The sequence below is a fragment of the Procambarus clarkii genome, chromosome 2 (genome assembly GCF_040958095.1).
Source record: "Procambarus clarkii isolate CNS0578487 chromosome 2, FALCON_Pclarkii_2.0, whole genome shotgun sequence".
NCBI lineage: Eukaryota > Metazoa > Arthropoda > Malacostraca > Decapoda > Cambaridae > Procambarus > Procambarus clarkii.
The window spans coordinates 8,614,747-8,629,689 of NC_091151.1; the positions used below are offsets into that span (position 1 = coordinate 8,614,747).

The 14,943-nt window shown below is 52.4% G+C and overlaps 1 protein-coding gene across 2 annotated transcripts in view; it reads right to left on the bottom strand.

The window, feature by feature from the left end:
• The window catches only part of LOC138366924 (extended synaptotagmin-3-like), a 134,667-nt gene that overhangs the window by 40,268 nt on the left and 79,456 nt on the right, over window positions 1–14,943 (bottom strand). For both annotated transcript variants that reach the window (XM_069328200.1, XM_069328191.1), the window contains exon 4: window positions 6,197–6,266. In XM_069328200.1, the coding sequence (XP_069184301.1) occupies window positions 6,197–6,266 (70 nt within the window). The remainder of the gene's footprint in view (window positions 1–6,196; window positions 6,267–14,943) is intronic.

A 14,943-nucleotide genomic window follows, 5' to 3' on the forward strand; every position in this document is an offset into this window, starting at 1 on the left:
TCACTGCACTAATGATTACCTCACTGAATGCAATAAATTCGCACTTGGAGGGGTTAAGAACGAGACCCATGGACTCCCCCCGTGTCTTCACCAGCTGTAGGTCTTCCAGCAGGGAATCTTGTGTGCCTGCCAGAGTGCCATCATCCAGGAACCAGATGTTGAGCTCACTGGACAGTCTGGTTGTAATTTCTCGACCGCTATGCAAAAGAGGAACGGTGCAAGTGGGTCACCCTGTTGAATTCCCTCTGCTGAGGTGACTTCGTGTTTGCCAAACAGGAGGGTTAAGTCTTTGCTGTAGCCTGCTGACACAAACGAGAGAATGCTTGGGCAATGTTCCTGGACTGCGGTGAGGACTGCTTCCCATTTGACCGAGTTGAAAGCGTTTTTAAAATCTAATTTTACTACTGCCTGGTCTTCAGTAAGAGAGGTAATGTAGGCTCGTGCAGCATGAGCCGCTGCTTCACAGCCTTGGGGGACTACAAACCCCAACTGGTTGGGTTGCAGCATGGTGGCTGCTTCCATTCGGATATTTCTGACAGCAGCCCTTGCAACTAGGCGGCGCAGAGTATTACCAATGGCAATGGGTCTGGTGCCAATAGGTAACAGACCCATAATATATATATGTCAATTGTCACCCACAGTACCGTGGATAGTAACATTTCATTCCCCTGGGCAAAAGGACCGTCGGACAGCATGAGAGACCCGTGTTCAATTGTCTGGCCAACGAGCTACCCACACTAAGGACAGATTTCTGAGGCACAAACCGCTGCCCGAAATTAAATGTTAAGCCACCCAGACCATAGTGGCTAGCCCGTGGCCCAGACAATAGTAGCTAGCCCGTGTCCCAGACCATAGTGGCTAGCCCGTGGCCCAAACCATAGTGGCTAGCCCGTGTCCCAGACCATAGTGGCTAGCCCGTGGCCCAGACAATAGTAGCTAGCCCGTGTCCCAGACCATAGTGGCTAGCCCGTGGCCCAGACCATAGTGGCTAGCCCGTGGCCCAGACAATAGTAGCTAGCCCGTGTCCCAGACCATAGTAGCTAGCCCGTGGCCCAAACCATAGTGGCTAGCCCGTGGCCCAGACCATAGTGGCTAGCCTGTGGCCCAGACCATAGTGGCTAGCCTGTGGCTCAGACCATAGTGGCTAGCCCGTGTCCCAGACCATAGTGGCTAGCCCGTGTCCCAGACCATAGTGGCTAGCCCGTGTCCCAGACCATAGTGGCTAGCCCGTGTCCCAGACCATAGTGGCTAGCCCGTGGCCCAGACAATAGTAGCTAGCCCGTGGCCCAGACCATAGTGGCTAGCCCGTGGCCCAGACCATAGTGGCTAGCCCGTGGCCTAGACCATAGTGGCTAGCCCGTGGCCCAGAAAATAGTAGCTAGCCCGTGTCCCAGACCATAGTGGCTAGCCCGTGTCCCAGACCATAGTGGCTAGCCCGTGGCCCAGACAATAGTGGCTAGCCCGTGGCCCAGACAATAGTAGCTAGCCCGTGGCCCAGACCATAGTGGCTAGCCCGTGGCCCAGACAATAGTAGCTAGCCCGTGGCCCAGACCATAGTGGCTAGCCCGTGGCCCAGACCATAGTGGCTAGCCCGTGGCCTAGACCATAGTAGCTGGCCCGTGTCCCAGACCATAGTGGCTAGCCAGTGGCCCAGACCATAATGGCTAGCCCGTGTCCCAGACCATAGTGGCTAGCCCGTGGCCCAGACCATAGTGGCTAGCCCGTGGCCCAGACCATAGTGGCTAGCCCGTGGCCCAGACAATAGTAGCTAGCCCGTGGCCCAGACCATTGTGGCTAGCCCGTGGCCCAGAGCATAGTGGCTAGCCCGTGGCCTAGACCATAGTGGCTAGCCCGTGGCCCAGACCATAGTAGCTAGCCCGTGTCCCAGACCATAGTGGCTAGCCCGTGGCCCAGACCATAGTAGCTAGCCCGTGGCCCAGACCATAGTGGCTAGCCCGTGGCCCAGACCATAGTGGCTAGCCCGTGGCCCAGACCATAGTGGCTAGCCCGTGGCCCAGAGCATAGTGGCTAGCCCGTGGCCCAGACCATAGTGGCTAGCCCATGGCCCAGACCATAGTGGCTAGCCCGTGGCCCAGACCATAGTGGCTAGCCCGTGGCCCAGACAATAGTTGCTAGCCCGTGGCCCAGACCATAGTGGCTAGCCCGTGGCCCAGAGCATAGTGGCTAGCCCGTGGCCTAGACCATAGTGGCTAGCCCGTGGCCCAGACCATAGTAGCTAGCCCGTGTCCCAGACCATAGTGGCTAGCCCGTGGCCCAGACCATAGTAGCTAGCCCGTGGCCCAGACCATAGTGGCTAGCCCGTGTCTCAGACCATAGTGGCTAGCCCGTGGCCCAGACCATAGTGGCTAGCCCGTGGCCTAGACCATAGTGGCTAGCCCGTGGCCCAGAAAATAGTAGCTAGCCCGTGTCCCAGACCATAGTGGCTAGCCCGTGTCCCAGACCATAGTGGCTAGCCCGTGGCCCAGACAATAGTGGCTAGCCCGTGGCCCAGACAATAGTAGCTAGCCCGTGGCCCAGACCATAGTGGCTAGCCCGTGTCCCAGACCATAGTGGCTAGCCCGTGGCCCAGACAATAGTAGCTAGCCCGTGGCCCAGACCATAGTGGCTAGCCCGTGGCCCAGACCATAGTGGCTAGCCCGTGGCCTAGACCATAGTAGCTGGCCCGTGTCCCAGACCATAGTGGCTAGCCAGTGGCCCAGACCATAATGGCTAGCCCGTGTCCCAGACCATAGTGGCTAGCCCGTGGCCCAGACCATAGTGGCTAGCCCGTGGCCCAGACCATAGTGGCTAGCCCGTGGCCCAGACAATAGTAGCTAGCCCGTGGCCCAGACCATTGTGGCTAGCCCGTGGCCCAGAGCATAGTGGCTAGCCCGTGGCCTAGACCATAGTGGCTAGCCCGTGGCCCAGACCATAGTAGCTAGCCCGTGTCCCAGACCATAGTGGCTAGCCCGTGGCCCAGACCATAGTAGCTAGCCCGTGGCCCAGACCATAGTGGCTAGCCCGTGGCCCAGACCATAGTGGCTAGCCCGTGTCCCAGACCATAGTGGCTAGCCCGTGGCCCAGAGCATAGTGGCTAGCCCGTGGCCCAGACCATAGTGGCTAGCCTATGGCCCAGACCATAGTGGCTAGCCCGTGGCCCAGACCATAGTGGCTAGCCCGTGGCCCAGACAATAGTTGCTAGCCCGTGGCCCAGACCATAGTGGCTAGCCCGTGGCCCAGAGCATAGTGGCTAGCCCGTGACCTAGACCATAGTGGCTAGCCCGTGTCCCAGACCATAGTAGCTAGCCCGTGGCCCAGACCATTGTGGCTAGCCCGTGGCCCAGACCATAGTGGCTAGCCCGTGGCCCAGACCATAGTGGCTAGCCCGTGTCTCAGACCATAGTGGCTAGCCCGTGTCCCAGACCATAGTGGCTAGCCCGTGTCCCAGACCATAGTGGCTAGCCCGTGTCCCAGACCATAGTGCCTAGCCCGTGGCCCAGACCATATTGGCTAGCCCGTGTCCCAGACCATAGTGGCTAGCCCGTGTCCCAGACCATAGTGGCTAGCCAGTGGCCCAGACCATAGTGGCTAGCCCGTGTCCCAGACCATAGTGGCTAGCCAGTGGCCCAGACCATAGTGGCTAGCCCGTGGTCCAGACCATATCGGCTAGCCCGTGTCCCAGACCATAGTGGCTAGCCCGTGTCCCAGACCATAGTGGCTAGCCCGTGTCCCAGGCAATAGTGGCTAGCCCGTGGCCCAGACCATAGTGGCTAGCTCGTGGCTCAGACCATAGTGGCTAGCCCGTGGCCCAGACCATAGTGGCTAGCCCGTGTCCCAGACCATAGTGGCTAGCCCGTGTCCCAGACCATAGTGGCTAGCCCGTGGCCCAGAATATAGTAGCTAGCCCGTGGCCCAGACCATAGTGGCTAGCCCGTGGCCCAGACCATAGTGGCAAGCCCGTGGCCCAGACCATAGTGGCTAGCCCGTGGCCCAGACCATAGTGGCTAGCCCGTGTCCTGGACCATAGTTGCTAGCCCGTGGCCCAGACAATAGTAGCTAGCCCGTGTCCCAGACCAAAGTGGCTAGCCCGTGTCCCAGACCATAGTGGCTAGCCCGTGGCCCAGACAATAGTGGCTAGCCCGTGGCCCAGACAATAGTAGCTAGCCCGTGGCCCAGACCATAGTGGCTAGCCCGTGTCCCAGACCATAGTGGCTAGCCCGTGGCCCAGACAATAGTAGCTAGCCCGTGGCCCAGACCATAGTGGCTAGCCCGTGGCCCAGACCATAATGGCTAGCCCGTGGCCTAGACCATAGTGGCTGGCACGTGTCCCAGACCATAGTGGCTAGCCAGTGGCCCAGACCATAATGGCTAGCCCGTGTCCCAGACCATAGTGGCTAGCCCGTGGCCCAGACCATAGTGGCTAGCCCGTGGCCCAGACCATAGTGGCTAGCCCGTGGCCCAGACAATAGTAGCTAGCCCGTGGCCCAGACCATTGTGGCTAGCCCGTGGCCCAGAGCATAGTGGCTAGCCCGTGGCCTAGACCATAGTGGCTAGCCCGTGGCCCAGACCATAGTAGCTAGCCCGTGTCCCAGACCATAGTGGCTAGCCCGTGGCCCAGACCATAGTAGCTAGCCCGTGGCCCAGACCATAGTGGCTAGCCCGTGTCCCAGACCATAGTGGCTAGCCCGTGGCCCAGACCATAGTGGCTAGCCCGTGGCCCAGACCATAGTGGCTAGCCCGTGGCCCAGACAATAGTAGCTAGCCCGTGGCCCAGACCATAGTGGCTAGCCCGTGGCCCAGAGCATAGTGGCTAGCCCGTGACCTAGACCATAGTGGCTAGCCCGTGTCCCAGACCATAGTGGCTAGCCCGTGGCCCAGACCATAGTGGCTAGCCCGTGGCCCAGACCATTGTGGCTAGCCCGTGGCCCAGACCATAGTGGCTAGCCCGTGTCCCAGACCATAGTGGCTAGCCCGTGTCCCAGACCATAGTGGCTAGCCCGTGTCCCAGACCATAGTGGCTAGCCCGTGTCCCAGACCATAGTGGCTAGCCCGTGGCCCAGACCATAGTGGCTAGCCTGTGGTCCAGACCATATTGGCTAGCCCGTGTCCCAGACCATAGTGGCTAGCCCGTGTCCCAGACCATAGTGGCTAGCCAGTGGCCCAGACCATAGTGGCTAGCCCGTGTCCCAGACCATAGTGGCTAGCCAGTGGCCCAGACCATAGTGGCTAGCCCGTGGTCCAGACCATATTGGCTAGCCCGTGTCCCAGACCATAGTGGCTAGCCCGTGTCCCAGACCATAGTGGCTAGCCCGTGGCCCAGACCATAGTGGCTTGCCCGTGTCCCAGGCAATAGTGGCTAGCCCGTGTCCCAGACCATATTGGCTAGCCCGTGTCCCCGACCATAGTGGCTAGCCCGTGTCCCAGACCATAGTGGCTAGCCCGTGTCCCAGACCATAGTGGCTAGCCCGTGGCCCAGACCATAGTGGCTAGCCCGTGTCCCAGACCATAGTGGCTAGCCCGTGTCCCAGACCATATTGGCTAGCCCGTGTCCCAGACCATAGTGGCTAGCCCGTGTCCCAGGCAATAGTGGCTAGCCCGTGGCCCAGACCATAGTGGTTAGCCCGTGTCCCAGACCATAGTGGCTAGCCCGTGTCCCAGACCATAGTGGCTAGCCCGTGTCCCAGACCATAGTGGCTAGCCCGTGTCCCAGACCATAGAGGCAAGCCCGTGGCCCAGACAATAAAGCACTCGTCTATCATGTTGGAGGTCGCGTGTTCGAGGCTGCCTTTGCCCTGGTGAATGAACTGTTACTATCCACAGTATTGTGGTTGACAATTTACATATATGACCTCTATATAGAGGTCTAGGCCGAGACCCCCTCCCAATGGCAGCCCCTGAGCTATGTGTGTAGTAGTATATTACAATATTTGTACACATCATATCTTACCTGAATATTAAGCTTGATTTTACACGGCATATCTTATCTGAAAATTAAGCTTGCTTGTATTCAGGAAATCTTATCTGATAAATGGTTGCTTGTACACAGCAAACCTTCCCTGAATATTTAGCTTGTTTATTTACATCCTATTTAATATTAAGCTTGCGTGTGCACATAAAACATTACATGAACATTAAGCTTGATTAACACAGCAAATCTTACCGGAATATTAAGCTTGATGTACACAGCAAAACTTACCTGAATATTAAGCGTGGTGCAAATTGGGATGTTCAAAACACTTATTGATAGCTCAAAGTCTCCGGTGTATCTGGAAAATTCAGTGAAAGAAAGTTGTACATATTGAAGCATTTGTTTAAAAGAAAGTTCATTTTATTATTCTTGTTAAAAAAAACTCAATGTCACAATTTATTGCAATAACTATAAGATCATATAAGGTAAATAAAAGGTAGAAATTATACAATTTATTGAATGTTGCAAAAGCCACAAATACTTGTGTATTTTCTGGAATAATTCAAAATTAAATATACCTAGTATCTATAAACAAGTGATTCATACCTTTCTATGGACCATGGACTCTTTAGACTAATGAAATCTGTGAGAATTCTCCCCAGATATATGCACATAAACACACAAACGTATACAATAATTCCATCAATCTTTTCTGGTATGTCATTTTACACATTTCAACAATAAACAAATGTTTTGACTTCTCAGCATTAAAGTTAAGATAATAATAAAACTAATTTAAAGCTGATTTTAACACCTTTCTTTCATTGGCCTTCTATGCAGACAGTGATAATTTCAGAAGAAAAAACTTATATTTTCAATCAGCGTTACAAAAAATAAAAAAATAAAACAATCATTTAAATTTAAAATTTAAATTAAATAAATTTAAATTAATTATTTATGTGAAAAACAAGAAAATAACTGTTACACTAAACTAATTTCTTTCGTTAAGGCAAGTTTGTAATTATTGTTATGTCAGAATAATTTACCTACGTTTGTAAAAAAAAAAAATTTGCGTCCATTTTTAAATATACGGTGAGCAGCTAAAACGCCAAGAAAACATATAATACAATACTCAACATTGTCGTATACTTACCTAAATTAACCTAAAATAGATTTTATATAATGATTGTGTTTTACAACTCTCACAAAATACTTGAAAATATTCAATTGTGTATGTTAATCCTTTGTTAACTGTGCCCAACCTAGCACAGATGATCACAGTTTACTATTAACATATTTAGTCGATTTCAGGATCTCATAATTTCAGCAATGTTTGAAACACAGGCGAGGGTAGTAAGGGAGGTGTAACCTGAATTTATTGTTCTTCCCATGATGATGTTAAGATGTACGTGAGTGTAAGGTTTTCGCTTTTTCCAGACTGTAATTCCGTGCAACATCCCCAATGTGCATATGGCAGACGCTTCACAAAGCTGTCGGAGTCCAGCAAGTACGAGAACAAGCATACAGGGCCTGGGTGCATATTCGAATAAGAGTCTTTGGGGGGTGGGGGTGACTATTTCGACGCCATCTGTTGAGTTCACGCGACGCAAATTCTTTTAGGAAGGAAGGTGTGACGATGTTAACGCCATCAATTGAGCGCACCCGCCCCCGTTTTCTGTTTTCCCGATGGAAGGCTGTGATCTAACAGACCCCTGTGTAGCTTTTTTCTTATTAATCCCATTTGCACTCGTCGGAAGTGATGTGGAGGGTATCTTGGTCGGCAGTTCTCCCTTTCCAGACTCTCTAGACTCCAGAACCGAAGCACTGGAGTAGAGTAATCTTGATTACAGAGCTAGAGAAGGATCCCATGTGCAAGCATTCGCAGATACCATAGAGACCAGTTAGAAGGCCGGTGACCAGAACTTCTGGATGGACAAGGTAACTGTCATGAAGAGATTCGACAGCAAAGTGACACCCAGGGAATTTCAGGTAGGAGACCTAGTACTGGTATGTTCTCCAACGGTAACAGGGGAGCATGAATACCAAATGTATGGGTCCTTACCCCTGTTCTCAAGAAAGTTAATACTTTCCTTAGCATTCCAGACAGAAAAATGAAGCAGATGTTGGAACACATAAATATGGTGAAGCTGTATCAGTGACGGGACATTCGCCAATTTATGACAGTAGTCTCAGGAGAAGAAGACCAAGACCTCTGTTATCCTTTTAGGACATGTGGTTGGTGGAGGATGAATCGCCCCTAAGAACAGCACCGTAGAAGCCGTCGTTCAGTACCCAACCCTTTCAACACTTATGAAGGTGCTGCAGGTCCTTGGTATGGCTGGATTGTACCATAAGTTTGTTCCTTACATCTCAACTATTGCAGTGTCTTTGACAAATCTCTTGAAGAAGGGAGCAAAGTATATGTGGACCAAAGACAGTCAGTTTGCTTTTGAAAGCCTAATAGCCATTCTGATATCATCTCCCACTTTAGTGGGCCAGCTAGAGGCTTAGGGGCCCGCACAGGAATATCCCTGCCCTCCCCCCCCCCCCCCCACCCCCAAACAAATACATCTCCCACTCTCATGTCGCCTAATTTTAATGGCAGATTCATGTTAACCGTTGATACTTCAGATTACGGCATCGGGTCAGTGTTATTACAGAATGTTGCTAAAGGGGTAGAACACCCTGTGGCTTATTAGTCCAGGAAATTAAGTGATTGTCAACTGAATTATTCCTTGATAGAGAAATAAACATTGGCCCTGGTGAGCGCTGTACAACACAGATCCGTCACAAGAATCTGAGGTTAACCAGGTGGACTCTACATCTCCAGCACTAAGCACTTTGTATTGAACATTAAAGATGACGTCGACGCCATCTGTTCAGAGTACCCGACCCCAATTCTTTTAGGAGAGGAGGTGTGACGAATTCAATGCCATCTGTTGATTGCACCCGCCCCCATTTTCTGTTCCCCGGTGAAAGGCTGTGATCTATTAGTCCCCTGAGTAGTTTCTTTTTTACTAACCCAATTTGTGCTCCTCACTAGTGATGTGGAGGTTATCGTGGTCGACAAAAATCAGTTCAACCAAAACTGTCCTGACCTCGAGACGTGTTACAGTGGGAACAAGTGGGAGAGTCGGTGGAGACTGTGAGTTGTCTATGATACTTAGCGAAGTATTGGCGATTGGACTGATGTGTCCCTTGATGGACAAGTTGAGTTACGAGATGGAAGTACTGTCCGTCTGTTAAAGCTTGTTATACGCCTGTGTGGAGACCCCTGCCAGAGTGTTGCTGAAGACCCCTGCCAGCGTGTTGTTGGAGACCTCTGCCAGCGTGTTGCTGGAGACCTCTGCCAGTGTGTTGCTGGAGACCCCTGCCAGTGTGTTGCTGGAGACCTCTGCCAGCGTGTTGCTGGAGACCTCTGCCAGCGTGTTGCTGGAGACCTCTGGCAGTGTGTTGCTGGAGACCCCTGCCAGCGTGTTGCTGGAGACGCCTGCCAGTGTGTTGCTGGAGACCTCTGCCAGTGTGTTTCTGGGGATCTCTGCCAGCGTGTTGCTGGGGACCTATGCCAGCGTGTTGATGGAGACCTCTGCCAGCGTGTTGCTGGAGACCTCTGCCCGTGTGTTGCTGGAGACCCCTGCCAGTGTGTTGCTGGAGACCACTGCCAGTGTGTTGCTGGAGACCCCTGCCAGCGTGTTGCTGGAGACGCCTGCCAGTGTGTTGCTGGAGACCTCTGCCAGTGTGTTGCTGGGGATCTCTGCCAGCGTGTTGCTGGGGATCTCTGCCAGTGTGTTGCTGGGGACCTCTGCCAGTGTGTTGCTGGAGACTCCTGCCAGTGTGTTGCTGGAGACCCCTGCCAGTGTGTTGCTGGAGACCCCTGCCAGTGTGTTGCTGGAGACCCCTGCCAGTGTGTTGCTGGAGACCCCTGCCAGTGTGTTGCTGGAGACCCCTGCCAGTGTGTTGCTGGAGACCCCTGCCAGTGTGTTGCTGGAGACCCCTGCCAGCGTGTTGCTGGGGATCTCTGCCAGCGTGTTGCTGGAGACGTCTGCCAGCGTGTTGCTGGGGACCTATGCCAGCGTGTTGCTGGAGACCTATGCCAGCGTGTTGATGGAGACCTCTGCCAGCGTGTTGCTGGAGACCTCTGCCAGTGTGTTGCTGGAGACCCCTGCCAGTGTGTTGTTGGAGACCCCTGCCAGTATGTTGCTGGAGACCCCTGCCAGCGTGTTGCTGGAGACGCCTGCCAGTGTGTTGCTGGAGACCTCTGCCAGTGTGTTGCTGGGGATCTCTGCCAGCGTGTTGCTGGGGATCTCTGCCAGTGTGTTGCTGGGGACCTCTACCAGTGTGTTGCTGGAGACTCCTGCCAGTGTGTTGCTGGAGACCCCTGCCAGTGTGTTGCTGGAGACCCCTGCCAGTGTGTTGCTGGAGACCCCTGCCAGCGTGTTGCTGGAGACGCCTGCCAGTGTGTTGCTGGAGACCTCTGCCAGTGTGTTGCTGGGGATCTCTGCCAGCGTGTTGCTGGGGATCTCTGCCAGTGTGTTGCTGGGGACCTCTGCCAGCGTGTTGCTGGAGACCCCTGCCAGCGTGTTGCTGGGGATCTCTGCCAGTGTGTTGCTGGGGACCCCTGCCAGTGTGTTGCTGGAGACCTCTGCCAGTGTGTTGCTGGAGACCTCTGCCAGCGTGTTGCTAGGGATCTCTGCCAGTGTGTTGCTGGAGACCTCTGCCAGCGTGTTGCTGGAGACCTCTGCCAGCGTGTTGCTGGGGATCTCAGCCAGTGTGTTGCTGGAGACGTCTGCCAGCGTGTTGCTGGGGATCTCTGCCAGTGTGTTGCTGGAGACCTCTGCCAGCGTGTTGCTGGAGACCTCTGCCAGTGTGTTGCTGGGGATCTCTGCCAGCGTGTTGCTGGAGACGTCTGCCAGCGTGTTGCCTTGGATCTCTGCCAGCGTGTTGCTGGAGACGTCTGCCAGCGTGTTGCTGGGGACCTCTGCCAGCGTGTTGCTGGAGACCTCTGCCAGCGTGTTGCTGGAGACCTCTGCCAGTGTGTTGCTGGAGACCTCTGCCAGTGTGTTGCTGGAGACTTCTGCCAGTGTGTTGCTGGAGACCTCTGCCAGTGTGTTGCTGGAGACCCCTGCCTGTGTGTTGCTGGAGACCCCTGCCTGTGTGTTGCTGGGGACCTCTGTCAGCGTGTTGCTGGAGACCTCTGCCAGCGTGTTGCTGGAGACCTCTGCCAGTGTGTTGCTGGAGACCTCTGCCAGTGTGTTGCTGGAGACCTCTGCCAGCGTGTTGCTGGAGACCTCTGCCAGTGTGTTGCTGGAGACCCCTGCCTGTGTGTTGCTGGAGACCCCTGCCTGTGTGTTGCTGGAGACCCCTGCCAGTGTGTTGCTGGAGACCTCTGCCAGCGTGTTGCTGGAGACCTCTGCCAGCGTGTTGCTGGAGACGTCTGCCAGCGTGTTACTGGAGACCTCTGCCAGTGTGTTGCTGGGGACCTCTGCCAGCGTGTTGCTCGAGACCTCTGCCAGCGTGTTGCTGGAGACCTCTGCCAGCGTGTTGCTGGAGACCTCTGCCAGCGTGTTGCTGGAGACGTCTGCCAGCGTGTTGCTGGAGACGTCTGCCAGCGTGTTGCTGGAGACCCCTGCCAGTGTGTTGCTGGGGACCTCTGCCAGCGTGTTGCTCGAGACCTCTGCCAGTGTGTTGCTGGAGAGTAGAAGTGGTGTCTTAGCACTTTGACGATACTGTGTAGGACTGACCCATGATTTACTGACAAAGGTGAACTCGCCGGCGTGAGGATCATAAAAGTCAGACTCGGGGAAGGAACCTTGAGTGGTGTATGAGAGAGGCCAGAAGTGGACTCACTGGGAAAGAAGACTGCAGACGTTTTATAGTGTCCTGCAAAAGTGACATCTGCAGTCTTATATCATGTATATATAGTTAAGAGGTACACTTGGTGATGATTCTGGGTAGCGTTGTTAACCCCCTTTTCCTTTAGACTGATTATTACTGCTAGTTCCTAATAACTTGCCTATGACTCGGGGTGGGATTAAGTAGGAAGAGGCATTTGAGCTTCATATACAGTTTGATAAGTATAGAACCCGGTTACTGGCTAAGTGAGGCCGTAACAGGTGGTCTCTTCACAGACCTGTTTCACCTGGTCCTGATCCACATTGATGGCACGAATCTCCTCAACGCAAGTGTTGCCCTCTAAGGCACTCCTAGGGTCCTCATCACTCTTATAGTTTAGTGATTAATAGGCAACTCGGTGTTGATGACACCTGTGGCTGAAGGCTTAAGTACGAGTAATGGCAGAATTTAGAAGTGGTTCAACAGAGACACTTCATAAATCTTAACAGTAGTTTATTTACACTTAACCACTGATACAATGGGTGCTTCATTTACTCTAGATTGCCGTCAGTAAGGCTATTATCGCATTAGAAAGACTCTTGAGGTCTAACTACGATTCCGATCAACTCGTGAACAAAACCTAGCTTAACACGATTGATACTAGCAATCGTGTTAAGTCACTTACTCACAATCACAATAAGTCACAATCAGTAACTCGGCATACCTAACAGTGCCGGTGTGCTAAGGGCCACAGGAGTTCCCCACAGGATACTCGGGCAATAATCATATCAGCAGCAGGCTGATATAGTTGTAGGTTGGAGACATTAGGCGATATTGGAGTGTTATCAGTTGGTAGCAGCCTATGAGGTTGTATATTTTATAACTATTCCTGTATATATATTGTGTATGTTCTATTATATTAAATGTTACATTTGTTAGCTGGCTTTTGCTCTTGTCATGGTGAGGCTTCTAGGCTAGAAAGAAAGACACGGCTATAACCTGGGTGATAGTGGACTACAACTAACTAAGCAGGATTGCGAGATCATCCCACAGTAAGGAGAGTGCGGGGAGTCATAGCGGCTCATGAGCGGGTGTGTACTCATGAGAATTGGGTACTGTTAGCCGTAACCATGAATAAGGTGACGCTGAACCCCTCTCCTAGAATCAGACACTTACCAGGGTGATCTGCTAAATAAATAATAGGTAGCCCGTGTGACCACAGGGAGATATGCTCTCTCTCTCTCTCTCTCTCTCTCTCTCTCTCTCTCTCTCTCTCTCTCTCTCTCTCTCTCTCTCTCTCTCTCTCTCGGGACGACCCTCAGGACGGGATGGAGAAGGTGCAAACATTTAAAGAGTCAGGCAATCCTGAAGATTTAGAAGGTTACACCAAAGAGCAGGTAAAGCAGATAGCGGAGAAATGTGGCGTCAAGGTGAAGTCATCTAAGGTGGACAGAATGAACGATGAGAACATTAGACAGTTGAGAGCTAGGAAGGAAGCGGCAGAGCAAGGAGCCCAGAAAGGAGCTGAAAATAGGAAGGAAGATGATGACAAGATAAAGTAAGATCCCAAGGATCAAGTAGTAGTAGTAGTAGTAGTAGCAGTAGCCGCAGTAGCAGGAGTAGCCGGAAGAGTAGCTTGGAAAGATTTTAGCTAGAGCTTCAAATGCAACAAGAATATGAATGTGAAGAGAGGCAATTCCAATTGGAGAAGTTGAGGCTAGAACTTGAGATGAAAAGTGAAGCAGAAAAAAAGAGAACTAAACTAGAGGTAGAAAAAGAGAAAATCTGAATACAAGAATTGGAGTTCGAACAAGAAAAAAAATGAGAAAACCAGAATATTGGGACTGTAGTTGGAACAAGAGAGAGAACAAATCAAATGGAAATAGCGAAAAAATCTTTGGCAGAGCATAGGATTGAGCGTGGGTTGCCAGAGTGCACCACCCATGTGTCACACCCACACGATAATAGGGGAGAGGGAGAGAGATATTCCACTGTTCGTGCCGGAAGAGTCAGAGAGCTTCTTCGAATATTTTGAGAAGATAGCCAACACGAGACAGTGGCCACAAGAGGAGTGGACTCAATTGGTACAATTACAGTTGACCGACGTTGCCAGAGAGGCAAATACCCAGTTGTCTTTCTAAGAATGCCAAGAATACTGGACCGTGAAGAGCAGCGTGTTGCGCACATTTCTGTTAACGCCTGAAGCATACAGAAAACGCTTCAGAGAAATGAGGAAGGCTCCTGCAAGTACGTTCCCTGAGACAGTGAGAGACTTGGGAGGACGGTTCCAGAGGTGGATAGAAGATGTCGGTGTAGAATCGTATGATGAGTTCAAACAGTTGATGATTATGGAGAAACTTCTGGAAATGATGCTCCCTGAGACGAAATTTAAGATCCAGGAGGCAGGATTGAAGGATGTAAGAGATGCAGCCGATAGGGCACATAAGATTACAGAGGCTTATCGGAGCTTGAAGGAAAGCACAATGAAAAGTGTTGTAACACGTGATGAGGGCAGAACAAGGGAAGCTTGGAGTGAGAAAAAGTTTGATAGATGGACAAATAAACGAAAGTATCCAAAAACTCAGAAAAGGAGGTCATATTATTCTTCCTAAAGTGAGGATGAAGGAGTTTACCACCAAAATAAGGCGTGCAAAGGACAATATGTCCTTTGCACATTGTGTATGTGTGTCTCATCCCCCACACACACCCTTCTAGGTGTCTCCCCACACACACCCTCCTAGGTGTCTCCCCACACACACACACACCCTCCTAGGTGTCTCCCCACACACACCCTCCTAGGTGTCTCCCCACACACACACACCCTCCTAGGTGTCTCCCCACACACACCCTCCTAGGTGTCTCCCCACACACACCCTCCTAGGTGTCTCCCCACACACACCCTCCTAGGTGTCTCCCCACACACACCCTCCTAGGTGTCTCCCCACACACACCCTCCTAGGTGTCTCCCCACACACACACCCTCCTAGGTGTCTCCCCACACACACCCTCCTAGGTGTCTCCCCACACACACACACCCTCCTAGGTGTCTCCCCACACACACCCTCCTAGGTGTCTCCCCACACACACCCTCCTAGGTGTCTCCCCCCACACACACACCCTCCTAGGTGTCTCCCCACACAGACACACCCTCCTAGGTGTCTCCCCACACACACACCCTCCTAGGTGTCTCCCCCCACACACAC